Consider the following 24,018-nt stretch of genomic DNA (forward strand, 5'->3'; position numbering starts at 1 on the left):
CGTTGGTGATAATTTCTTGTTGAGTCGAATTACTTTTTTTAAAAACTTCAGCACATTGAACTAAATCTTGTTTTTCAAACATTTTAAAGACTGTTGCTTTACCCCTCCTGTAAAATGCAGACGTCGTATCACAGCCAGTTATTGTGTGTAAAAATAGTACATGATTTTGACTCTTTGCAAAAGTAGATAAACTTTTTGACGAATATATTTCGATGAGACTTTGAGCTTTTCCTGGCTTTAGAAAGAAAATAGTTTTTTCAGGTGGAGTTAGAACAGTAAGAAGTACGAGTAAGTCTACATCTTCACCAACAACAATAGTTGTATTTGTCAAATCAAATTGATCTATAGCTGTTTCAATAATCAGTACGTCGGCATCGTTATTAGCCTGTTTAACCAATATATTTTCGCCAATAAACTCATCTTTCAATATTGAAATGAACCGAGATTTGTTGTGAGTATTTGCAAGAAATTTCTGTTGACTGGTAGGAACTGTCATAAGTTCATCAAATAGAATATCGGAAGATGAAGATGTTGCTAAAGTTCGACGACGTTATTCTGCAGCTTTAATATTTCTCGTGCAATCATCATAGCCATCAAATACGACCGTAATTCTGGTACCAAAATGGCTACGTACATACTGAACGTATTTATCTAAAATAATGCTAAATGTTTCTTCACTATGCCACACAACACGTGGTAGTAAGTATCCACCGCCAATGATGTTTGTCGTATTAGTATTGTTAATTTCAATATTGACCTGTTGGAAACAATCGTAAATGGCAGACTTCTGTGTTTTACGCAACCCGAGGTCATCAAACAACGATAAAGGGTGGGGGGCCAATTAGGTGGCGTGGAAACGTGTGCATATAATGACGATTACAACTTTTACAACTTTTTGACTCGTCGTATCTCAGAAACGGTGGCTCTAAGAAAAAAAAGTACTGATATATTTTTTGTAGAGAATTCTATGATCTACAATTTTTATCTGAGGTTATTTTATGATAAAACTCACCGTTTTCCTGAAAATCGCGAAAAAACAATTTTTTTCGAGATTTTTCACCTTTGACCTCGAATAATTTTTTTTCCAGGCATCGCAATCATTCGGAATTTCAACATCCTATTTTTAACTATGTTTTAAACAATTACACGCATTTGCAACTTGTTGTAAATTTATGTACCTTCACTCTTATTTTTTAGTCGAATTTGACCGGACTATAAATAAAACTTGCTTTGAATTAGAAGGTTGCTTTCATTTTACTTTTAAATATGTATATTTTTCATACTTGAATTAAACGCAAAATACGGCGAAAAATTTCTAACAATACAAAGCAAAAAATTATAAAATTATAAAAACGCAAAAATTTAAATAAAAAAAAATTTCATCTTATTCTTCGAAGGATGAATCTTCGCTAAGGTCTGAACTGATATTAATCTGGTTCAGTGTTACTATCTTCTTGCAAGTTGATTATCATGTCGTCTACCATGAAATCTAATGTTGGTTCCTTTTCCATGAAAAACTGTTCAAAACTTTGAGCATGCTCACATCGTTTTTTCCACTCAGTTTCAGAAAACGTACTAAAAAATTCATCGCATAATCTTTCCACGGTCTTTAAGCTAAAAATCTACATTTCTTTGTGCAACATATTGCTTTAAAGACGCCCACACTAACTCTATAGGATTTAAATCAGGGTGGTATGCCCGTAGACGCTCATAATTTCATCAGTTTTGTACATTTTATATCGCGGTTTATGAATTTTAATTAGACTATACAAATACATTTTTAACATATCTTCTTTAAAAGGTATTTTTCGTTGCCTTAGCCATTCCATCATTTCAATCTTTCTATTACATGAAGTAGGAGACTTATTTACCTGCGCATTGTCTTTCACTAAGACACCCTTTGGTGGTATACTCTGAATAAGCATCTCCTGTAGCCATTTTATATAATTCGCGAAGTTCATCTCGTTATGATAATCAGCTGACTTCGTATTTGATCTAAATCTCAAATTAGCATTTTTCACAAAACCATTTTCACTGCCTATTATTAGTCTTTGCCCTTTTGATACTGGTGTATGTGAACCTTCACTAGCGTTGTCATTCCAGGTTTTTATGTGGGTATGCGAGGAATGAATATAGGTTTCGTCCATGAAAATTATGGCCTTTCTTCTCGCTTCTCGCTTTTCCATTAATAATTTTCGACTATTTTTCGTTTTCCTCCAACGAAATCCCATGTCACGCATAACTTTTCTCAAGCTTCCGTAGGAACCAGCATAGTTATAAGTCCTTTATAGGTTTATTTTCTGCCGCGTCTCGTTGCATAAAAAATTACATTGGCTATAACTTCCCTCATTTGACTTATCAGCACTTTACGATTTAGGTTTGATTTAAACTCCATCCTGGTTAAGTTACAATACTCCAATTGTACCCTTTACGCTTTATTTCTGCTTGGACTGTACACTCGGTTAACCCGCGATGCTCACTTCACAACAGACAAATTCGACTGACTGGGCTCCTGTCTTCTGCGCACAGCTAAGTCGGTCTCAAATTGTGATTTTGAAACTTTTTCCTATTATTGACAAACTGTACAAATAATTTACGACTCAATATTCCACAATGAAATTTGTTCACTTATTTGCCGATTCAATAATGAATTATTGTGTAGATCTCTCAAAGAAGTAACTTTCACAGAATCGGTACACAGTTTATAAGAGATAAAATTTCACTTATGTGGAACACCGTCATCCTCAGAGTGGTGGAATCTACTCATGTCATCGATGACATTCATTTGACTTAATCCCAGCCATAGGAATCTGGTTTAAATTGAAAGGGGTACATTTTTACGATAGCATGATTTTTTGAAAAGATATCATGGTATCGTTCTAAATTTGACAATTTTCTTCGTTCACATATTCATTCTGAAGCCGCCCCTGACCAGTACGCCGGCCGACTCATGGAACAAACACATGACATCAATGCGAAAGAACGCAGTCGGTAGTCGCCGGTAAAATTCTAGTGCCGAACCGACTACAGAATTCTTGAAAAGACCGTTACCGATATAAGCCCGTCTTTCCGACCCAAGAGGGCAGTGCAGAAAGTGAATCGAGCGGCTAAACAAGAAATTCAAATGGTGGAAATAAATTAAGCATTAGTTGTGTTGTAATAAATAAATTAGTTTATGATTAGTGAAATATTGTTGGAAATAAATTTGTTTTAGACAGTTAATTCTTTAATTCGTCACAAGTGGTGATCAGAAGTGGATTTGTAAAATTAATCTGTGAGCGCTTGGTGGACAAATGATTCGTTGTGTTTCGCGAAGTTGACAGTGCCGGGCTACGGAACTGATAGACCATTCTCGCGAAAAGTAGACTTGTGAAAGTCTACTCGATTGAAATAAGTGGACATATACCGTTTCATGGAAAATGTGTTCGAAGAAAGTGCGCCTAGTGGACTTGAAAGTCGCCGAATTCAAGCGAGAATTGGAAGAGAGGGAGCTAGATTGTTCTGGAAAGGAATCAGACTGTGGGATAACTTGACCGAGTCAGGAGAAGATCCCGAAACATTTATTCGAAGTTTCTGGGGGGTGATTTGAGTTCAATAATGAGCAAACTCGATGAGAATACCAAATCGCTGAAAGATGAACTTCTGGAAAATTCGAAGTGCCTGGAAGAGAAGCTTCTGGAAAATTCGAAACGCTAGGAAGATAAATTTCTAGAGAATTCGAATAGTTTGAAGGAAGAACTTCTAGAAAATGCAGAAGGCTTAAAGAAAGAACTTTGTTGTGTGGCGAGTCTACTCGAAAAAAGGATAGGAACCATCGAGACAGAGATAATACAAAATCAGGAAGGAAATGAGGAAATCAAAGAGGGGATCAAAGATGAAATCGGGGCAGAAATTAAGAGAATGAAAAAAAAATAGACGATGAAATCAAAGGCGGATTCGAGGCAGAAATCAGCAAGATGAAGGAAACAATTAGCAAGTTGCAAAACTAAATCGTTAATTCTGTCCACACCACAGAAACTGTTACCGAAAACTCAATTCCGGAACTGAAAGATGTCAAAGTCAGTTCTGAACCAGGAAAGCTCTCCAGTTCGACGGAAAAACTCCCTGGGCAAATTACCGCCGACAATTCGAAGCTGCGGCCAGAGAGGGAATGCAGAAGAAAAGGCGGTAGTATTAACACTGGCGTTGCATGGAGAAGCAATGACTATTTTCCAAACCCTCACGGCCCAAGAACAGGAAGACTATGACCAACTTATAAACCATCTTGAGCTACGGTATGGACAGGCCCACCTAGAGCACGTTCACCATTCACAGCTGAAGAACAGCTGCCAGAAATCAGGAGAAGCTCTACAGGAATTTAAAGCCGACATTGCTTCATTTGTTCGTCTGGCATATCCTGCTACACCTGAAAATGTAATAGTGCGGTTAGCAGTTCGGGTATTCTTGGGCGGACTTCGCGCGACCAAGAAACGAGGCAGGTCTTGACACTAGCTCATTCCAAACATCTCGTGGATGCACTAGCAAGCGCCCTGGAGTTTGAGGCTGCAAAACAATCCTGCAACAGAGCCAGAGCAAAGGATCTCCAAATGTCCAGGGGTATCGCTGTGGTATTCAACAAGAAAATCGGTCAGCTCCAGACATTACGAGAACAGAATCTCCGGAAGTCGGCGAAGTGCTACGGTGCTACGGTCAGAGAAACAGTTCCTACTTGGTGATCAAAAAGCATTCTCGGAAGAAACCGTCCTATAAAGATGTCTGGAGGAGTCTTAGCAGACTGGGGGACACGATGCTCGACCAGAATCTCGTAGACTTAGCAATCCCGAGATTAGCCTCTGGGCTTGACAGGCTGGACTGGAAATTTCAGAGAAGCATGTTGGAAACGATCTTCAGATCCAGCGGCATCAAAATGTTGGTGTGCGGTAACAATCTCCCACGACCGAGCATGAACGATTTTATAGAGATTTTCTCCGAAATGAATCACTAAATTCGTTGGAGGATGTACCGATTGACACAAGGTATATGCTATATTACCAACATGATGGCGTGCCTACCCCAAAAATCGGGTAAGGAATAAATGGATTGAAAAAAATGGGCCCGTTCACTGGCCAACACGATCCCCAGACCTAGAATTTTATCTAAGGGGATATGTTGAAGGAGAGGTCTATCGAGAGAAATCAGCGACACCAGAAGACGTGAAAAATAGGATTGGAGAAGGTGCACCGGGTCCTAAAATTCTTAGTCCAGCCGCTTCCTTGGCTAATGAGTCGACAATGCGAGTACCTTTACTCCTGTCGTGCCCTTTAACCCACCTCAGGATAACGTTATTATCTATCGAGGCTTTGTCTAAATCTTGGTGGTGGAATTATGTATAGCTCAAAATGGAAGATTGTTGAAACGTCTATTGTAAAGTTGTGCGTTTTAAAATTGTTTGTTTCCGTTTTGTTGCTTGTTTTGTCCATTGTCCTATTGTCTTATTGCTTCTATTTAACGACTTCCTCATACTTTCCTTCCTATATTTTCTGAAACCTCATAGTGTGAACTATTCTGGGATGGCCACATGTACAAAATGTTCCATTTGAAAAAACTGAGAACAAAGTTTCCCGAGTTTTGTTTACCCCGATATATAAAAGACGCTGTTCGGTAAACTTATGAAGACGGAATAGACATTTGGACATTGTTTTAAAAGTTTCCTCATACCATTTGGCATAAATTTCACTACAACTTCTGAACAAGCCGGTATAAACCCAAACAACCCTATATTTTTAAGAAGCACCTTGCCCAAGAATTTCAATCGAGTGAAAATATCCCGTGGGTTCTATTTGAAAAAACATAAGTATTAATTATTGAATCATAGCTTCAAATAATCTCTACAAATTTTTCCCAAAACATTTTTTTGTTTCTCCGATCGGGAAGCAGCTTTCATCCACCCACCTGTCGTTGATACAGCTTGTAAAGCATGTTATCACAATCTGGATGTTATATTCAACAAAAGTTGACGGCATTTCTGTGAACATCAAACATTATTGGGGTTTATAAGTCCAGTTAGACAGTTAGAATTGAATCCCTGATTTTCATCTAGTGAATATGAGTTGCATATGACCATTATCTAGGATTTTGCAAAAATCACAAACAAAATGATGTAATAGCTAATTTGTTTTCACTTACCCCCTCCTCCCCGCCACCCCAACTTTATAGTCTTAAATGGCAACCCACTATTTGTGATACTTTATCTAAAAGCTCTTACGAAATGCTCTTCAGTGGTACTCTACAAAGCTACATTCGATGTAGTAGTTTTTCATTTATTAAATAAAACACCATTCATTTAATGTAAAATTTTATTTTCTGTTATTAATTTAAAAAATGTGCAAAATGACTTCCATTCTATCCAAGACAATGATAGAGTCTATTTTCAAACTTCTAAACTACATTGGACTATTTTTTTCTTCAGTTGCTCTATTGAGTCACGTTGCGTGTTAAAAACAACAGATTTTAGATGGCCCTAGAACAAGAAATCAGAGGAGATAGGTCCGGGGATCTAGGAGGCCATTCAATAGGATCTCTTCTTTCAATCCATTGATTAGCATAATTATTATCTAACCATTGTCTTCAGCGTGTAAAGGAATATACAGTGCATTTCTTTAATGCTCCCCCCTTTTATTTTTTGAACGGGTCAACTCAAAAAATTGAAATTTGGGGTAATGAAATCAATGCATGAATACTTTATTTTAAAGTGAAACTGACAAATGAAACTTTCAAGATGGCGACTGGGCGCCATCTGGGAAAAAAAATTGAATGGAAAGGGGGGTCTTGTGACACATCAATTTGAAGCTCCTGACGAATACTTCACAAGTCTAGAATATTAAGTCAATATCTTCACCTACTACAAAATGGCGGAACATTTAATGATTTCCTGAAGACCAACACATTATTATCGATATTTCTAGAAATATTCTATTTTATCTGCCATATGGCAATTCCAACAACCCGATAAGGTTTGTCAAGTTATTTTTTCTTTATAAAATGGACAAAAAATGTCAGTACGGCAATGAACATCATTGTTCAGTTAGAATATTCTCATTTAGTTTTCGGTTTTACTAGTACTACGACAAAATCTCTAAAATGGTCACTTCTCGTCCATTGGAAGAAAAATTTGAAGCAATTTTTATTTACGGTGCGACGCGTAACTTTCACGAGACCGAAAGGATTTTCAATGAAAGTTTTCCGAATCGTCCTATCTGTACAAAATATTCAAGGAAACTTGTATCCAAATTCACAACTACCGGTAGTGTACATAAAAAAAGCCCTGAGATCATTCGTCCATTCCGGAAGAAGAGCAAGTGCAAATAACACAACACAACAAAGTTTTTGTTTCGGGGTTGAAATTAGATGATTTTAATGCATTTCCACGTGTTAAAACCGAAAGTGACCATAAAAATTATATATTAGCTCTTGTTTTCAAGATATAGTATCATTATATTATATATATGTATATTGAGTTTTCAACAAATGAAATATTTCATCACCAACAGTTGGTACACATGTTTGTTTACATAACACCCCTCTCATCAGCTGTTCATAAGTAGTAAACATAACCTATGTGAGTTTGTCAATTGTACGCACGTGGTTGCTATTGAAATTATCGTGTGAAGTTGATTTTTAAATTAATTTAAGTGCTGATCTGAAATGCCTCGAAAGTGTGTGAATTCTGTCGATAGCTTTTGCTATATATGTGGTGAAATAACATTTAAGGCTCAGAAACGTAAAATGACACCTATCGTTAAGACAGCCTATGAACATTATTTTGGTGTGAAAGTTGGGGACCAAGATAAATCATGGGCTCCTCATATATGTTGTAATTCTTGTTCCGTCATATTGCGAGAGTGGCTGAAAAATAAAAACCGGGCAATGGCATTTGCAGTACCTATGGTTTGGCGTGAGCCTACCAATCATACAGACGACTGTTATTTCTGCTTAACTCCTCCCATTAAGCAAGGTTTATCTATGAAGAAAAGAGGAACGGTTAAATACCCTAATCTCCCATCTGCTCTTCGGCCTGTACCACACACAGACAATTTGCCAGTCCTTTCTCCACCCCAAAACTATGAAATTTTAGAGGAAGGTGATGAAGACTGTTTAGAAGGAGCAACCCATCCTTCTACATCCTATGACCCTGATTTTGAGGTAAGCGATAGGTCTAGTGATCCGCACAGAATTAGTCAAGCAGAGTTGAGTGACCTTATAAGAGATCTTCGCTTGTCTAAGGAAAAGGCTGAGCTGTTAGGGTCAAGACTACAACAGTGGAATCTTCTAAAACATGATGTGAAAATATCTCAGTACAGACAGCGTCAAAAAGATTTGCTTCCTTTTTTTGAGAAAAAAGAAAACCTCGTAGTTTGTTCTGATGTTAATGGTTTGATGGACTGCTTGAATTTGGATCACACTCCATCTGAATGGAGACTGTTTATAGACTCTTCAAAACTAAGCTTAAAAGCTGTACTTCTGCATAATGGAAATCAGGTACCCTCTATTCCTATAGGTCATGCAGTTCACATGAAGGAAACGTATATAAATATGAAAACACTTCTCCAATCAATCAAATATGAACAACACAAGTGGCACATCTGTGGTGATCTGAAAGTCATTGCTATACTCCTAGGAATGCAATTAGGGTTCACCAAGTACTGTTGTTTTTTGTGTCTGTGGGACAGTCGGGATAGAAAATCTCACTATAAAAAAATGAACTGGCCTACACGAGACCCTAATAAGAAAAATGTAGTTTACGATTATAATTAGTGAGATGGTAGTAAATCCTGAACAGTCTACTTATTCCGTCGCGAATGTTTGTGAGGTGTCTCCCTCTACTGTGTGGATACTTTTGAAGAGGAAAAGGTATTATCCATACAAAATTAAGATGACCCTGAAGATGACCCTGAGCGAAGAACAGAATTCTGCAAAATCATGATGGAAACCATTGCAAGGCATCCTACCTATCTCCACAATATTTGTTTATGTGACGAATGCATTTTTTTTTAACGGCAATGTTCACAGACAAAATAGCCGCTATTGGAGTGACACCAACCCTCACGTTTTCCGGGAAACACATACCCAATATGCAGAAAAAATTAACGTTTGGGCAGGAATATTGGAAAACCATATTGTAGGACCTCTATTTATTGACCAGAATTCAACAGGGGAACTGTATTTGAATATGCTGGAAACTACTGTTGACCCTCTCATCACTGAAATCGTCGAAGCGAATCCTAATGAATTCGATATGGATATTGTATTCCAACAAGATGGAGCACCACCACATTACTCCAGATAAGTAAGAAACTATTTGTATACTACTTTTCCCGGTCGTTGGATTGGCCGTCGAGGTCCTACAGAATGGCCAGCCTGCTCGCCAGATTTGACACCTATGAACTTTTTTTATGAGGCTATTTGAAGCAAAAGGTGTATGAAACTGAACCTGCTTCAATATTGGATATACGGCAGAGAATAATAAATATTGATAGACATATTAACGTTACTGTGCTCGAAAATGTTCGGCGTGAAATATCGGATATGCTGTTCATGTGATAAGAAGTTCAAGGCAACCATTTCGAGCATCTTCTGAACTGACCTCAAGCTTATCACCTCATATTATGTAGTTAAATGTCCAATTTATTCAGGCAATTATTGAAAGTTCCGCCATTTTGTAGTAGCTGAAGATATTGACATTATATTCTAGGGTTGTGAAGCATTTGTCAGGAGTTCCAAAAAGATGTGTCACGCCATCTTGAAAGTTTCATCTGTCAATTTCATCATGCATTCATTTCATTAACCCAAATTTCAATTTTTTGAGTTGATCCGTTCAAAAAAATGAAAGGGGGGGGGACATTAAAGAAACGCACTGTATAATATGATATTGTGCATGTTTTCTGATCAATCGCGTACGTGCTCATAATAACTGAATTGTCTCGGGAATCAATACATCAGTTCAGAAGTGAGTTTTCCATAAAATGTTGAATATAACATCCACCTCTTATGTGAAAAATTATATTATTTTTCAAAACGCACATCATAACCTCAAATTCAATAATGAAAATGCATTTCAACTTCAATTGTGGCTTATAAATCCGATGACTATAATTTTCTTGGTAAGGAATATAAGCGGTATTTATTTTTTATTACCAGACAAAGATTTTTTTGTTTTTATCCTCAAATTTTACGATTTTGAATCAGTACATGTGTGTGAGTTTTTTTTTTTGAAAATATTTTTGAACCTCCAAGCATTTTTGTAGTGGAGTATATTTTTGAATTTTGTCAGCAATAGCAATTATTACATCAACAATTTTTCTCTAATATGTTTGCTGTACATGGTCCTTCAGTTGTACGAAGTGAGTACTATTTTGTCTTTGTTTTGTGGTAGTAGTACTTATAGGCATTTTCTTAGACGGTTTTGTGCTTTTTTGGTAAATGAACATTACTGTCATCACATTATGGAAATTGGAATGCTCATTTGTCAACGAGTTTTATTGATAAAGCAGCTGTGGAAGTACATATTTTTGTGGTGAACCAGTAGCTAGATTTTTTTACCTAGGTTTTACTAAATTGTCCTTTTCCTGTTTTCAAAGAGGGATGAGGTAACTATATGACGATTTTTCGTGTGTTGGTATTCAAATGTTTCAGGTTTTCCATTGGTTTTTTACAAAAACACAATTAAAAAATTGAACAAACGTGTGATGTGCTTGCATGAAACAATTATACAGCAGTACCATTCATTGATTTTGTTTTTCTCTTGGTACAGTACCTGGAGATCCGCAAGACGTTAAAGTGACTCCTATAAATTCTACGACAATCAAGGTCAATTGGAAACCCCCGCTAGCCAGGGATCGTAACGGAATTATTCTTGGTTATCATGTCCATGTGCAGGAAACGAAAGAAGAGGTTAGTACATTTTTTGTTCTTTGCCTTTGTCGCACAACTAGATTGTCTTTACAATTAACTGTACAGTCCAAAATAGAGTTTGATAATCATGTTTGTATGTTGGTCTTAGATCTACAGTAAGTTTTGACGGTGGTATGGAGATCTATGCTGTGTGCAATCTTCGTTCTGGCGGAGATTGGATTCCATTTTGGGTCGAATTTTATTTAGCATTTTTTCTTTCCTATTGGAAATATCTAATGTTCCTTCGGCTGGGGCTAGTAACTAAACTTCGCCAAACAGAATTTGATAATCTTCCTTGCTAATTGCATGTGCTGCTGCTGCTGACTTGTCTGTTTGTCTCAATCTGAAATTCCTCTGACGATTCTTTGTAATTCCTATATACAGGGTGTCCCTGGACTTCCTCTTTTCCTCTCGGGAATGTATAGATGGGGTCAAAATATCACCAGTACTTCATATAACTTTTTTTCCTAAAAGTTTTCGTAACCAAGTTACGGGCCCTCGAAGTTACAAAATGAAAAATGTTTTTCTTTGATAACTTTTCAAGTGAATATTCAAAATCATCCAAATTTTGGTAATTGACTAAACAAATGAATTCCGTCGATGAGCTTTCATGCAGGAGTCAGTTGTTTTGCTACAAAGTCAGGAACGGACTACCCCCGATGGTCCACACCCCAAAACTTTGAAATGACAGATATTTTTCAATATTTTTCAACAAAATAAGGTTACTTGGACAATTTTATGAATAAAAGTACTCGTGTGGAAAGTCGATCGGAGCAACGAGTCTTGATAAAAATGTAGTTCTACTCGACGACATCAAACCCGCTCGTCCACCATTATTTGAAATGAATAATTATCAAAGCAGAAATAATAATGATAACGTTAATTCAACAACATTTATAACAGGAATAATACAAAGTATGCTAAAATGAAGTCGTAAACAAAAAGTACAGTACCTATATGGAAGTTTAAGTCACAATTGTGATAGCAGATATTTTTTCAAAAGAAATATCAAGTTCTGTAGATTCGTGGTATTTTTAAACTAACAAGATACTCTACCATGAAATATCGAATTCATTCCATATTTTGTATGTACATAATACGTGTGGAATAATCACGTTTCGTGTTGATCAGTTATCTGAATCTCATGAAACTCAACATTCGAATGTTTCAAATTCTTCTTCACAGCTAAACTGTTGAGGAGTTTCACTGATAATTATAATTTTAGGGGAGAAATTCTTTAACACGAATCTAAATTTAGCTGAAAAAACGCACATCGGAAAAAATATTTACTATACTAATAAAAAGCAAACGAATGAACTACAAAAACGGCTGCACATGATCAGGTGAAAAATATCCAGGGAATAATTATGTTCCATTTCTTTCACAGATGTTGACAAAAAAACCTTTTAGAAAGTTTTGATAAAAAATGAGAAACTGGAATGCGATTTTGTTTTGTTGAGTGGTGCGTTGTCATATAACTATCATTGTATTGTCAATATTCTATAGGATATTTTGAATTTTTTTGATATGGCCGAACAGTTTACATTCAATGAATATGCAGATATGCATGTATTTTATGGACGAGCATTTTGTAATGCTGCAGAAGCTCGTCGTCTGTATTCCGAGCATTTTCCCAATCGAACGGTACCGTCAAGAGAAACATTCGAGCGTGTCGATCGCAGCTTGAGGGAGACAGGTATGTAATAATTGATAATTAATTTGAGCACGTTGTTTTATTTCGATATTATTGTAGGTACAGTTTTGCCAAAACGAGGTGGTGAGGGCGCTCCTAGGACTGTAACCGTTGTATTGGAGGAAAATATTTTGGAAGCCGTCGCTGATGATCCTTCAATGAGCATCAGAAATCTATCAGAACAGTTCCATACATCCAAGTCCACTATTCATAGAATAATTAGGGAACAACTGCTCCACCCATTTCACATCCAGAAGGTACATGCCATGACACCTCAAGATTTTCCAGCACGACTGGAATATGCCAATTGGTTCATGGATAGGCAAAGAGAGGATATGACTTTTATTAATCGAGTTTTATTCACTGATGAAGCAGGTTTCAGTAGAGATGGAGTTATCAACTCTCATAATCTCTATATATGGGCCGAAGAAAATCCCCATGGGATATTGCAAACCAAACACCAACGGAAATTCAACGTGAATGTTTGGGCTGGTATCATAGGAAACCATCTTATAGGACCATTCGTTCTACAGGACCGATTGAATGGAGAACGTTATTTGGAGTTCATTCAGAACGATTTGAATGGACTTTTGGAACATGTTCCATTGCAAACCCGAAGAGATATGTAGTTTATGCATGATGGCGCTCCTCCTCATTTTAGTTTGATTGTGCGTGACCATCTGAACCATATTTTCCACAATAGATGGATTGGTAGAGATGGGCCATATTCATGGCCATCGCGGTCTCCGGATTTAAATCCATTGGATTTCTTTCTGTGGGGGCATCTAAAAAGCCTTGTTTACGCTACACCTATTCACACAAGAGATGCATTGTTGAATAGAATAACATTACATTGTGAAGCCATACGAAACGACCCTGGCATGCTATTTCAAGTAAAGAGAGGGTGTCTTCGCAGACTAAGAAAATGTATAGAGAGAGAAGGTGGTCATATCGAGCAGTTTCTGTAGCGGATTTTTCATTTCTGTTTGCTCTTGAGGCTCTTGAGTTTCGTTAGTTAAACGTGTTTGCATTATAAAAATTCGTTATGAACATTTTACCTATCATTTCCATTTTCCTTAAAAACTAATATTTTCGAATAATGGTAGACATCTCAGGATAAATGTTGTTGAATTAACGTTATCATTATTATTTCTGCTTTGATAATTATTCATTTCAAATAATGGTGGACGAGCGGGTTTGATGTCGTCGAGTGAAACTACATTTTTATCAAGACTCGTTGCTCCGATCGACTTTCCACACGAGTACTTTTATTCATAAAATTGTCCAAGTAACCTTATTTTGTTGAAAAATATTGAAAAATATCTGTCATTTCAAAGTTTTGGGGTGTGGACCATCGGGGGTAGTCCGTTCCTGACTTTGTAGCAAAACAACTGACTCCTGCATGAAAGCTCATCGACGGAATTCATTTGTTTAGTCAATTACCAAAATTTGGATGATTTTGAATATTCATTTGAAAAGTTATCAAAGAAAAACATTTTTCATTTTGTAACTTCGAGGGCCCGTAACTTGGTTACGAAGACTTTTAGGAAAAAAAGTTATATGAAGTACTGGTGATATTTTGACCCCATCTATACATTCCCGAGAGGAAAAGAGGAAGTCCAGGGAAACCCTGTATACTCTGGAAACGTGGAAGAAACTACCTGAATAAGTGGAACGTCATTCAATCCACCCTGGAGAATAGCTATCGTGAACATCTCAATAAGGACGAGTATTGGTAATAGCGAAACAAGCACTTAGTAAGGAAGACCATCAAATCCTTTTTGGATGAGTTGAGATACTAGCACCAGAAAAGGATATTATGGTCGGTTAGTACGGGAGGCGATATAATCAGACAGAGCATTTTAATAGGAAGGAAGAACCACCAAAGTTCAACCCAATATGGAACCCAATTCTAACCAGAAAGAAGATAGCACCACGGCCCCCCTCTCAGGTGCTCCGACCACCGTCATTATCTACTACGTCGTCGCTTCGCCCCAACCACCTTGTGCAGAATAGGAATATAATATCTAATCGAGAACACATTTGAATAAGCTAGCTGTCGGGTTTTTTTAGGACCGTCTTGAAGCGGAATTTCTTCCTAACGTTTTGCTAGCACGCATGGCTAGTTTCTTCAGAGGAGCATCCATTTCGGATGTTAAAAGCGGACTGTTGTGTCCTCAATCAAAAGTTATATTTATATTCTGAACAAGTTGGTGGGAGACTCAGTAGAAAATGATGAGGGTAGAGGGGCCTGGGCTGTTGCTATCTTCATTCTGGCTAAAATTTCTATCGACTTTGATATCTCTCGGCTGATGCTAACAACTCAATTCCTCCGAAGATGATTTGATGGGTTTCCCTTACTGAGCGCTTGTTCCGCTACTGCCAGTACTTCAAGAAAGCTATTCCTTCGTCTTTTTCCATCTCCAGGGTGAACTAAATGATTCTGCAATAACTGTTTCAGTTTGCCTCTTCCATGTTTCCAGAGTTTACATAGGAACCACAAAGAGGTCGATGGGTAGTGAAAAAAAGAAACATCCAAGACATTTTAGATAAAAACAAACAGATAAATCAGCAGTATTCAGTGGGGGAGATATCCAAATCCTCTTTGGCTCAATATAATATACAGGATGTTTCTTTTATCATGTAGTAACATTGCTATATTCTAAACCGTAACAGATACGAAGACGATTAAATGATAAAGGAGGTAACTCTCATCGGGAACGTTACAATGGTCGAAGAAAATTTACGGGGACTCTCGCCCTTCTCGAATTATACGGGGAAAACAAAAAGGGTATATCAAATTTGATATTTTTAACGTCTCATTTGAAAGAACTACCATCATCAGTGACAACAATATTAAATTGCGGTCCTGTCGTTACTTCTTTTGTAAATTGTTTCAATTTCTTCAAAATATAATTCAGAAAACACAATAAATTCGACTTGTAGATACCTTAACACAATGAAAATTCGTACTTTTTCGATTTGGAAATTTTTGTATTGCCGTTATCCTGGAAGTAACGAAAATATCACGTTTTTGGTCAAAATTCGATTGTTGCATAATTATGCTAATCAAGATTGTTTTTTACGAGAAATTACCCACGAAATGGCGATTTCTGTAAAATCCACCAGAACTATTTTGAAAAAACAAATAAATGCTGCAGGATACGCAAAGTTCATCACCTCAATGAAAGGGATTACGGAAGGAGAGTACGATTTGCGAAGTGGTTAAGACATATAAATAGCTCTTGGCCCTTTCCTTTACGATGATCATTTTAATAGTGAAATATATCTTCATTTTCTATTCATTGAATTCGATGGCTACTTAGAGGAATTGCCGCTAAATATCCGCCATGAAATACAACATTTTCAACAGGACGGCGCTCCTCCCTATAATACACAATATTCCCAAGAAAATGGATTGGAAACAATGGACCAATAAACTGGCCAGGTTGCAAAACCAGTCCGTGCAAAGCTGTATTGCCAAACATGCGCCAAACTAACTGACTGTTATAAGAAAACAAGTATAGCGGAGGCACCAGTCAATCTAATAATAACACTGATGATCATCAAACATGACTCAACCTTTGACAGAAGCACCAAACTCTTAAGAAGGAATAGATGAACACTTCAATCTAGCAGACCACTATGATAATCTTCATGCAGTCATTGTTCACTGTGGTTCTGGCTTTGAATCTGGTCATTATTAAAATCTTTTATTTAACTTGACTTGTATACAGGCTGATTCACGGTGGATGGCACATTAGACGTTTCTGGTGAACCAGACAACGGATCACTTTGAAAATTTAATGGAGGGCATATTCGGACATTCTCTAGCCAACTAAAATATTTTCGACAATGCGGTGTTGCCGCTTCTATTAGAAAGCAGTAGCAACTTTGATTTTTCAAATGGAACACTCAGTATATAATATCATTTTTGGAATCTCCAACAATTGCCTGACAACTTTTCTTGATATTTCCCTATACCTATCTGTTACCGTTTTCGAAATAAAAATTAATTTCAATTTTTTTCTTTGAAAATCATGACTTCTAAAAATGCCGATATCTTTTAGTTAAGAAGTACTATGATATCGAAATTTGGTTTGGAGTTAGGTGATACTTGGGCACTTCCCACACGTCAGCCTAATCTCCGTTACTTCAATACAGGGTGGTAAAAAAATACAGTTTTTTTCGTTTGCTTGAAAAAGTTGCTGAAATTTGATTATTTTAAATGGAACACCCTGTATATTATTGAAAATTCGGAAAGCTGCTGAAATTTGCTTTCTTTCTATGTATATCATACCTATACCTAACTAGTCAAGTTTCGGACTTATGAACATTTATTTGTGAAAATGTCCCTTCAGAATGGTATTTCCATTCGGTATTTGGTAAGCAGGCCATGATTACTATTTGACAGTAGCGTTGTGACATTCTCCTAATAATATCGACATTTTCGTCACTTCAGAAGTTGCAAATACCTTCAAAACGATGGAACAAAACTATTCAGTTCTTATGAATTTGTTTATTATTTTTGGACAGTGTGACAAAATTATCAGCAGAACATGTAGAAAGTTCAATGAAATGTATCCGAATCTACCGCCAATGAACCTCAAGAAATTTATACGAATTCAGAACAATTTCAATATGTTTGGATAAACTTTAAAAAAGGACCAAGAAACTTGAAATTGGAAATATTGATATGAATAATTATAAAAAAGTAAAACAATCATGTGGAATATTTCAAAATATGTTCGAATCGCTGGCCGTTCACTTCCAAGCACTTTAAAATGCGGGTGTTGACTGCTTTCGTGGTGGCAGATCTGATTTCATTGGGATCCAAATCTTCAAATGTTTGGGCAATCCTTTCTAACAATTCATCTCTCGAACGCACGGGTATTTTGTAAACTATTTCTTTAAACATTCCCCACAAATAAAAATCTAATGGATTAAGATCGGGTGATCTCGCTGGCCAATTCCATGGTCCCAAGCGCCTCATCCACCGATCGTCAAATAGTCTATCCAGTTCTGCGCTCACTTCTCTTGTGCAATGTGCAGGAGCTCCGTCTAGTTGGTACCAACAGTTTCGATAATCTTCGAGTGGCAGATTATCCACGAAACTGTCTACAGTATTCTCCAAAATATTCAGGTAGCTTCTGGATGTTAATGACTCCTCGTATATCACGTACCTCAATTTGTTGTCCATCAACATGCAGAAGACATTAAAACTAAATTTTTCTTGAAATCCGGCTTCTTTTGTGACGTGAGGATTTTCACTGGACCAATAATGACGATTTTTTCTATTGAAAATCCCTTCTCTCGAAAATTTCGATTCAACAGTCCAAATAATTTTATTTAAAAAAAGCGGATCTTCTTGAATGCGTGTCAACAACATTTCACAAAATTCTACTCTCTGTTGAGGATCTTGAGGCTTCATTGCTTGAATTTTGGTGAATTTATAATCATGCATTTTATGTCTTCGCAAGATTCTTTGAACCGATGAATATTTTATACCCAAATCTTCTTCAGCACTTCTTATCGATGACTCGGGAAATGCGTGAAAATATGCTAAGACATAAATCTGGTTGTCTTCGATAGTTACGGGTCGAGGCAAGTTTCTTGGTGCTTTTAAAGTTGTTCCAAATGCATTGAAATTGTTCTGAATTCGTATAAATTTCTTGAGGTTCATTGGCGGTAGATTCGGATACATTTCATTGAACTTTCTACATGTTCTGCCGATGATTTTGTCACACTGTCCAAAAATAATAAACAAATTCATAAGAACTTCGTTTGAATAGTTTTGTTCCATCGTTTTGAAGGTATTTGCAACTTCTGAAGTGACGAAAATGTCGATATTATTAGGAGAATGTCACAACGCTACTGTCAAATAGTAATCATGGCCTGCTTACCAAATACCGAATGGAAATACCATTCTGAAGGGACATTTTCACAAATAAATGTTCATAAGTCCGAAACTTGACTAGTTAGGTATAGGTATGATATACATAGAAAGAAAGCAAATTTCAGCAGCTTTCCGAATTTTCAATAATATACAGGGTGTTCCATTTAAAATAATCAAATTTCAGCAACTTTTTCAAGCAAACGAAAAAACTGTATTTTTTTACCACCCTGTATTGAAGTAACGGAGATTAGGCTGACGTGTGGGAAGTGTCCAAGTATCACCTAACTCCAAACCAAATTTCGATATCATAGTACTTCTTAACTAAATGATATCGGCATTTTTAGAAGTCATGATTTTCGAAGAAAAAAATTGAAATTTATTTTTATTTCGAAAACGGTAACAGATAGGTATAGGGAAATATCAAGAAAAGTTGTCGGGCAATTGTTGGAGATTCCAAAAATAATATTATATACAGAGTGTTCCGTTTGAAAAATCAAAGTTGCTACTGCTTTCTAATAGAAGCGGCAACACCGCATTGTCGAAAATATTTTAGTTGGCTAGAGAATGTCCGAATATGCCCTCCATTAAATTTTCAAAGTGATCCGTTGTCTGGTTCACCAGAAACGTCTAATGTGCCATCCACCGTGAATCAGCCTGTATATGTTAACAAATCTTGCAAGTTTGATTTGACCCACTTTCCGGTATCCGATTGACCTGAAATTTTGCATGCTGGTCCAGAACCGATGACAATGCATGTTAATCATAAACGTGAACTGATGCTGCTGCCAGGATCGGCTCCGTGCGAGAGATCTTCTCAGCGGTAAATAGTAGGTACACGAAATTTTGTATTCGCATTCGCTTATGATGGACAGTTGGTAGGCCCACCATGAAATAGATGCCACATCCAGGGTTGGCTTCAATAAAAAATATATTTCTAAAAAAAATCGAGCTTTTACCTTTAAATACCTACTTGCCGACTCTGAAAAGAAGACATTAAATGGTGTGGTAGGTTGTTAGAACTCATATTTATTTGCATTGTAAAAAAATATTATGTACCACCCTTTAAGTTCCCAGAGTAAGAGGGTCCATCATGCAATGTGACCAACAGATACAAGAGGCATACCATGACTTGTGTAATTTGGTGTTTAAAAATTGTGGCATTTCTGAGTGAAATTGAAATTGTATGTGTGTTTAGTTTATTAATTGGGTACCTTCAAAGTGTTCTTTTTTAATTTGCACACATAGGATTTATCGGGTTTGAAATTTATTGCAGTACCTAGTTGATCTGTCAGAATGTTTCTTGATTTAAATTTTATCTGACTGAATATGTAGAGATTATAATTTCAATTCTGTAAAGCCATAAATGAAGGTGGTTAATGTGATTTAAAATTTTATTATGATCTTTTTAGGGCAATTAAATGAAAGCTTGTTTTATTAAAAGTTTTTTATCATTATTTTATTACGTATTGGTCAAAGGCGAAACGGATTGGTTTTAAGTTTGACGATAGTCGTGTTACTAAGTGTTCTGGCGATGTATTGAATTTATTGGAGCCTCTGGAGATACCCTACATTTTGTTTTATGAAAGAGAGGACATCGGCAGATCAAGATCTTCAGATGATGTGGTGCTGCAGGTTTTTCCGGATTTTCCTGCAGCTGAAAAAGCAAATGTGTCACTGGAATCAATCGAGTTACCCCGGAGCGCCAATTAATTTTTGTTGTTGTTGTTTTTTAATTTCAAACCAATCAAAATATGCTTTATTACTCAAGATCTGAACATCTTATTGGCCATTTCGATATTGATAGCCATTTCGATATTGATAGCCATTTCGTGTTGGTTTCAATAACTTGTTTACACAAAGCTACATGCCAATTATTCTATAGAGCCTTGGTAGAATTCTTCCACACTATAATAGGCCTCCCAGCAAGGAATTCTTTTACTTTCTTTCTGAATTTCTCTTCAATATATATTCGCCTTAAATTAATGGGAAGGTGGTTGAATAAATAACTTATTGCTATTGAAAATAATAGAATTTTGTGTAAGGTATAGGGAAGGTGTGGAAAGGGAAAGGGAGTAAGTGTACTATAAATTGAGGTGTTATTAAATAGATTTTTTTTTTATATGTATTTTGGTAGATCATTATATTTCCTTTCATAAATGAATCAAATAAAATTATTCAGAAATGTAGTTGATGAAATGTTTATCACGATAGTCTGTATTTGCAGGGCAAGAGCTTCTTCAACGAACCCATGAAATACGACATTCTCGGCGACTCGCTTTTGGAACTCAATGTTTCGAGTCTACAACCTGATACCCTGTATTCTGTACAAGTTGCGGCCCTTACCAGAAAAGGAGATGGAGATAGGAGCGCGCCTGTTAATGTTAGAACACCGGGGGGTGTTCCTAATAGACCCTCGTTAAATTTAAAGTGAGCATCCAACGAAGCAAAGGTCCAACTGAACATCGATTCGAAATAAATCTAAAGAAATAACCTCTAAACGTTCAAGCTAGTCTCGGATATACGTACACAGTAGGTTGAATGGACTGACGCCTACCAGAAAACAGCTACTCCCCTGGCTAATACCACGAAGGACGTTGGATTATATCCGAACGTTTAAAGTTGATTTCTTTAGATTTGTTTACTACCAGTGTTCAAGTATAGTCCACTGACTAATAAGAAAGTCGAATCGAAATGTTACGTTTTTTTAGGGTCATTGAACGAGAACCAATAATAACAATTGAATTGGAGTGGTCGAGACCTTCTCAGACATACGGGGAACTCAAGGGTTATCGTTTGAGGTATGGAGTGAAGGACCAGTTACTGAAGGACGTTCCTCTCAAAGGTAATATTCACATCTTAATACCGACACACCTCTTTTCATAACCTAACAAAAATGTAGGTAGCATGTTCTTCATAGTGAGAGTGGCAGAGTGGAAAATACTTGTACGGGGTGTTTTGAAACTAGCTGGAAATAGAAATACACTGGGTGTTCCTTGTTCAACAAACAAATGAGAGATAGATAAAGCAAATTCAAATCCAAGATAGAGTGGATGTAAACATTGACATGCCCTACGCACGTGATATTGAAAATCCCAAGAATTGGCCAGGGTCGTATTCAGAACCAACGTCTTGTTGATCGCAAATGCTATATCATACTTAGGAAAACTTTTTTATAATAACGAGTGAAATGCGCAAGTTTTGCAGATGCAAAAATGCAGATGATATGTGTAATATAAAAATATTTTCATTGGATTTTTCACAGCGCACTCAAGCATTATATGAAAAGAGACGTAATTATTTCTTTATTGATAATTTTTATTTTATGTAAAATCAAAAGGAATATTAATCAAAATTATTCAACTGGATGAATTTGTCTCTTCATCAGTAGTGTCTGTACTGGACATCTTGGAAAACAATTTTAAACAATATACTATAACGCTCGCCACACAAACACGCAAACGACTGATTACAACCCTGTGCTGGTACCGAACTCTTCACCAAGAAGGCGAATTCACCAATGAACGCTGCCCTTTCCATCTGACACTGGGCGATCACGTGAACATCACGCTTCGGTTTTGTTTTGTTTTACTCTATCTTGGATTTGGATAGACTTTAGATAGGTAGACATTTATCGATCATACACCGATTAACATTGGATTGATAAGTCAAAAACAGAACAATGTTGAAATAATAAAACAATAAAACACTTTGAAGACATTTTCAAAACAAGCTACACTGAAAGTAGGTTATACACAGTACACTGTTCATTGACAGTCGGAAATGAATTCTGAAATAGATAGATAGATAGATTTTATTTAAACTGCATTCCAAACAGGTTTACACCCGATTATATGTATACAGTCAATGTCATGGTATAGTCTATCCATTCCCAATTGGAACGGCAATAAAAATAAGAGCGCTACGAGGGGCGTTCATAATCACTGCCTGGCAAACGGGAAATGTATATACTACCAGTGCTTCTATGTTCAAAGCGTCCCTGGTACAGTCATAAACATTTCTGGCCTGTGGCCCCCAGTCGCCCAGATAGTTAGTACACGTGCTATCGAATGTAGTTGAGGAATGAAGGCTCGGCTAGCTGGACTGGCTGAATACTAATTTTTTGTCCGTTTCACAATATTTCTTCATCAGTGCCGTGTGTTCGTGGGGTTAGGTGAGGTAGTGAGTGGTTTTGCAAACCGATTTTTGAAAACTTTTTCTAGAGATCAATCACCCTAACACCAAACTGATATTTTTGCACTCGACGCGCGTTTCGCTAACAAGTTTAGCATCTTCAGGAGTAGCAAATTGATACTGAATCTAAAGACAAGGGTTAGCTGTTTATATACCTGAAGTTTTTTGGTCCGATGTGGACTTTGTTTGTTGAATAATGATTATCCTAATCGATTTTTCGGTAATTAACTAGTGGAACCACTACCTGCAAATTAATTTGTCAACAATAGATTGAAAAGTGGACACGTGGTCATTCTCTTACGTTTGCCTCCATACTATTGTGTGTTCAATCCAATTGAAATGGTTTGGGCCACAATAAAAGAAAGCTTGCGGAAATGTAATCAGTCACCGACTTTGAATGCTAACTGCTTGGCAATATAAGGCGAGTGGTGAAGGAAGTAGGTAATAGTGATGTGTGGAAGAACTGTGTGGTCCACGTTATGAAAGAAGAGAACAAATATTATGTGCAAAGTTCCATAAATCCGATCGTTATTCAACCCGATGATGATTCCACCTCATCCGAATATAGCGAAGAAGAATTTTGATTTTTCTAGCAATTTTGTTGGCCTCTATTATTTTGTAAATATATGTTTGAGGAGAATTCGGTGTGATTATTTGTGTTTTCATTGTATTTCAGAGTTTTCGACTCGGAAATCAACTACCTTAAATTTCGAAGTTTTTCATAATTACCCATGGTGGAAAAAATCAGTTGGGATAACTTTTTCATGGGGTGATCAATTGCTATGATTGTAAGAATAAGTAACTGAAAAACAACCACTGAAAAATAATATGCCGACGCCTATGTCGAGGCGGGAATTCCTTCGCTGTGCTGTTCCAATTGGTATTGGAAATACTATAACACTATCGCATTTGAGGATATGTATCATTTTGCTCAAAAGTCTTTTGGATAAATATGGTTGAACATCTAGAATATTCGGATGATCAAAATCAACAATGTGTCCATATTGTTTTTCATGTTAAACGAGAGCTGTGGGGTTTTTAAATTCAGTTTGTTAGTCTCGCATGTGTTCTGAAACTCGTGTTTTAAGATACCGTCCGGTTTGACCAACATATCATTTGTGATAGATTCCACAGTTCAATTTGTACACTATACTGGATTGTATTTCTCGTGGAATTTTTGTTTTTTGTTTCGGGAAAAAAATGCTTTTCAACTGTATTTTCATTTGAAATGGCCACTTCAATTTCTTCGGTGCTGTGTATCATTCTAAGTTTATCAGATAAACTTTCTACAAATGGAAATTTATGATAT

The 24,018-nt window shown here is 36.6% G+C and overlaps 1 protein-coding gene across 4 annotated transcripts in view; it reads left to right on the forward strand.

Moving 5' to 3' along the window:
* Lar (tyrosine-protein phosphatase Lar) overlaps nucleotides 1-24,018 on the forward strand; it is a 351,016-nt gene that overhangs the window by 307,235 nt on the left and 19,763 nt on the right. For all 4 annotated transcript variants that reach the window (XM_074177677.1, XM_074177678.1, XM_074177679.1 and 1 more), the window contains 3 exons: nucleotides 10,790-10,929; nucleotides 20,743-20,945; nucleotides 21,227-21,360. In XM_074177677.1, the coding sequence (XP_074033778.1) occupies nucleotides 10,790-10,929; nucleotides 20,743-20,945; nucleotides 21,227-21,360 (477 nt within the window). The remainder of the gene's footprint in view (nucleotides 1-10,789; nucleotides 10,930-20,742; nucleotides 20,946-21,226; nucleotides 21,361-24,018) is intronic.

Source organism: Leptinotarsa decemlineata, unplaced genomic scaffold, assembly GCF_025532065.1.
Source record: "Leptinotarsa decemlineata unplaced genomic scaffold, Ldec_3_MD MMD2_tig00003192_RagTag_RagTag, whole genome shotgun sequence".
Lineage (NCBI taxonomy): Eukaryota > Metazoa > Arthropoda > Insecta > Coleoptera > Chrysomelidae > Leptinotarsa > Leptinotarsa decemlineata.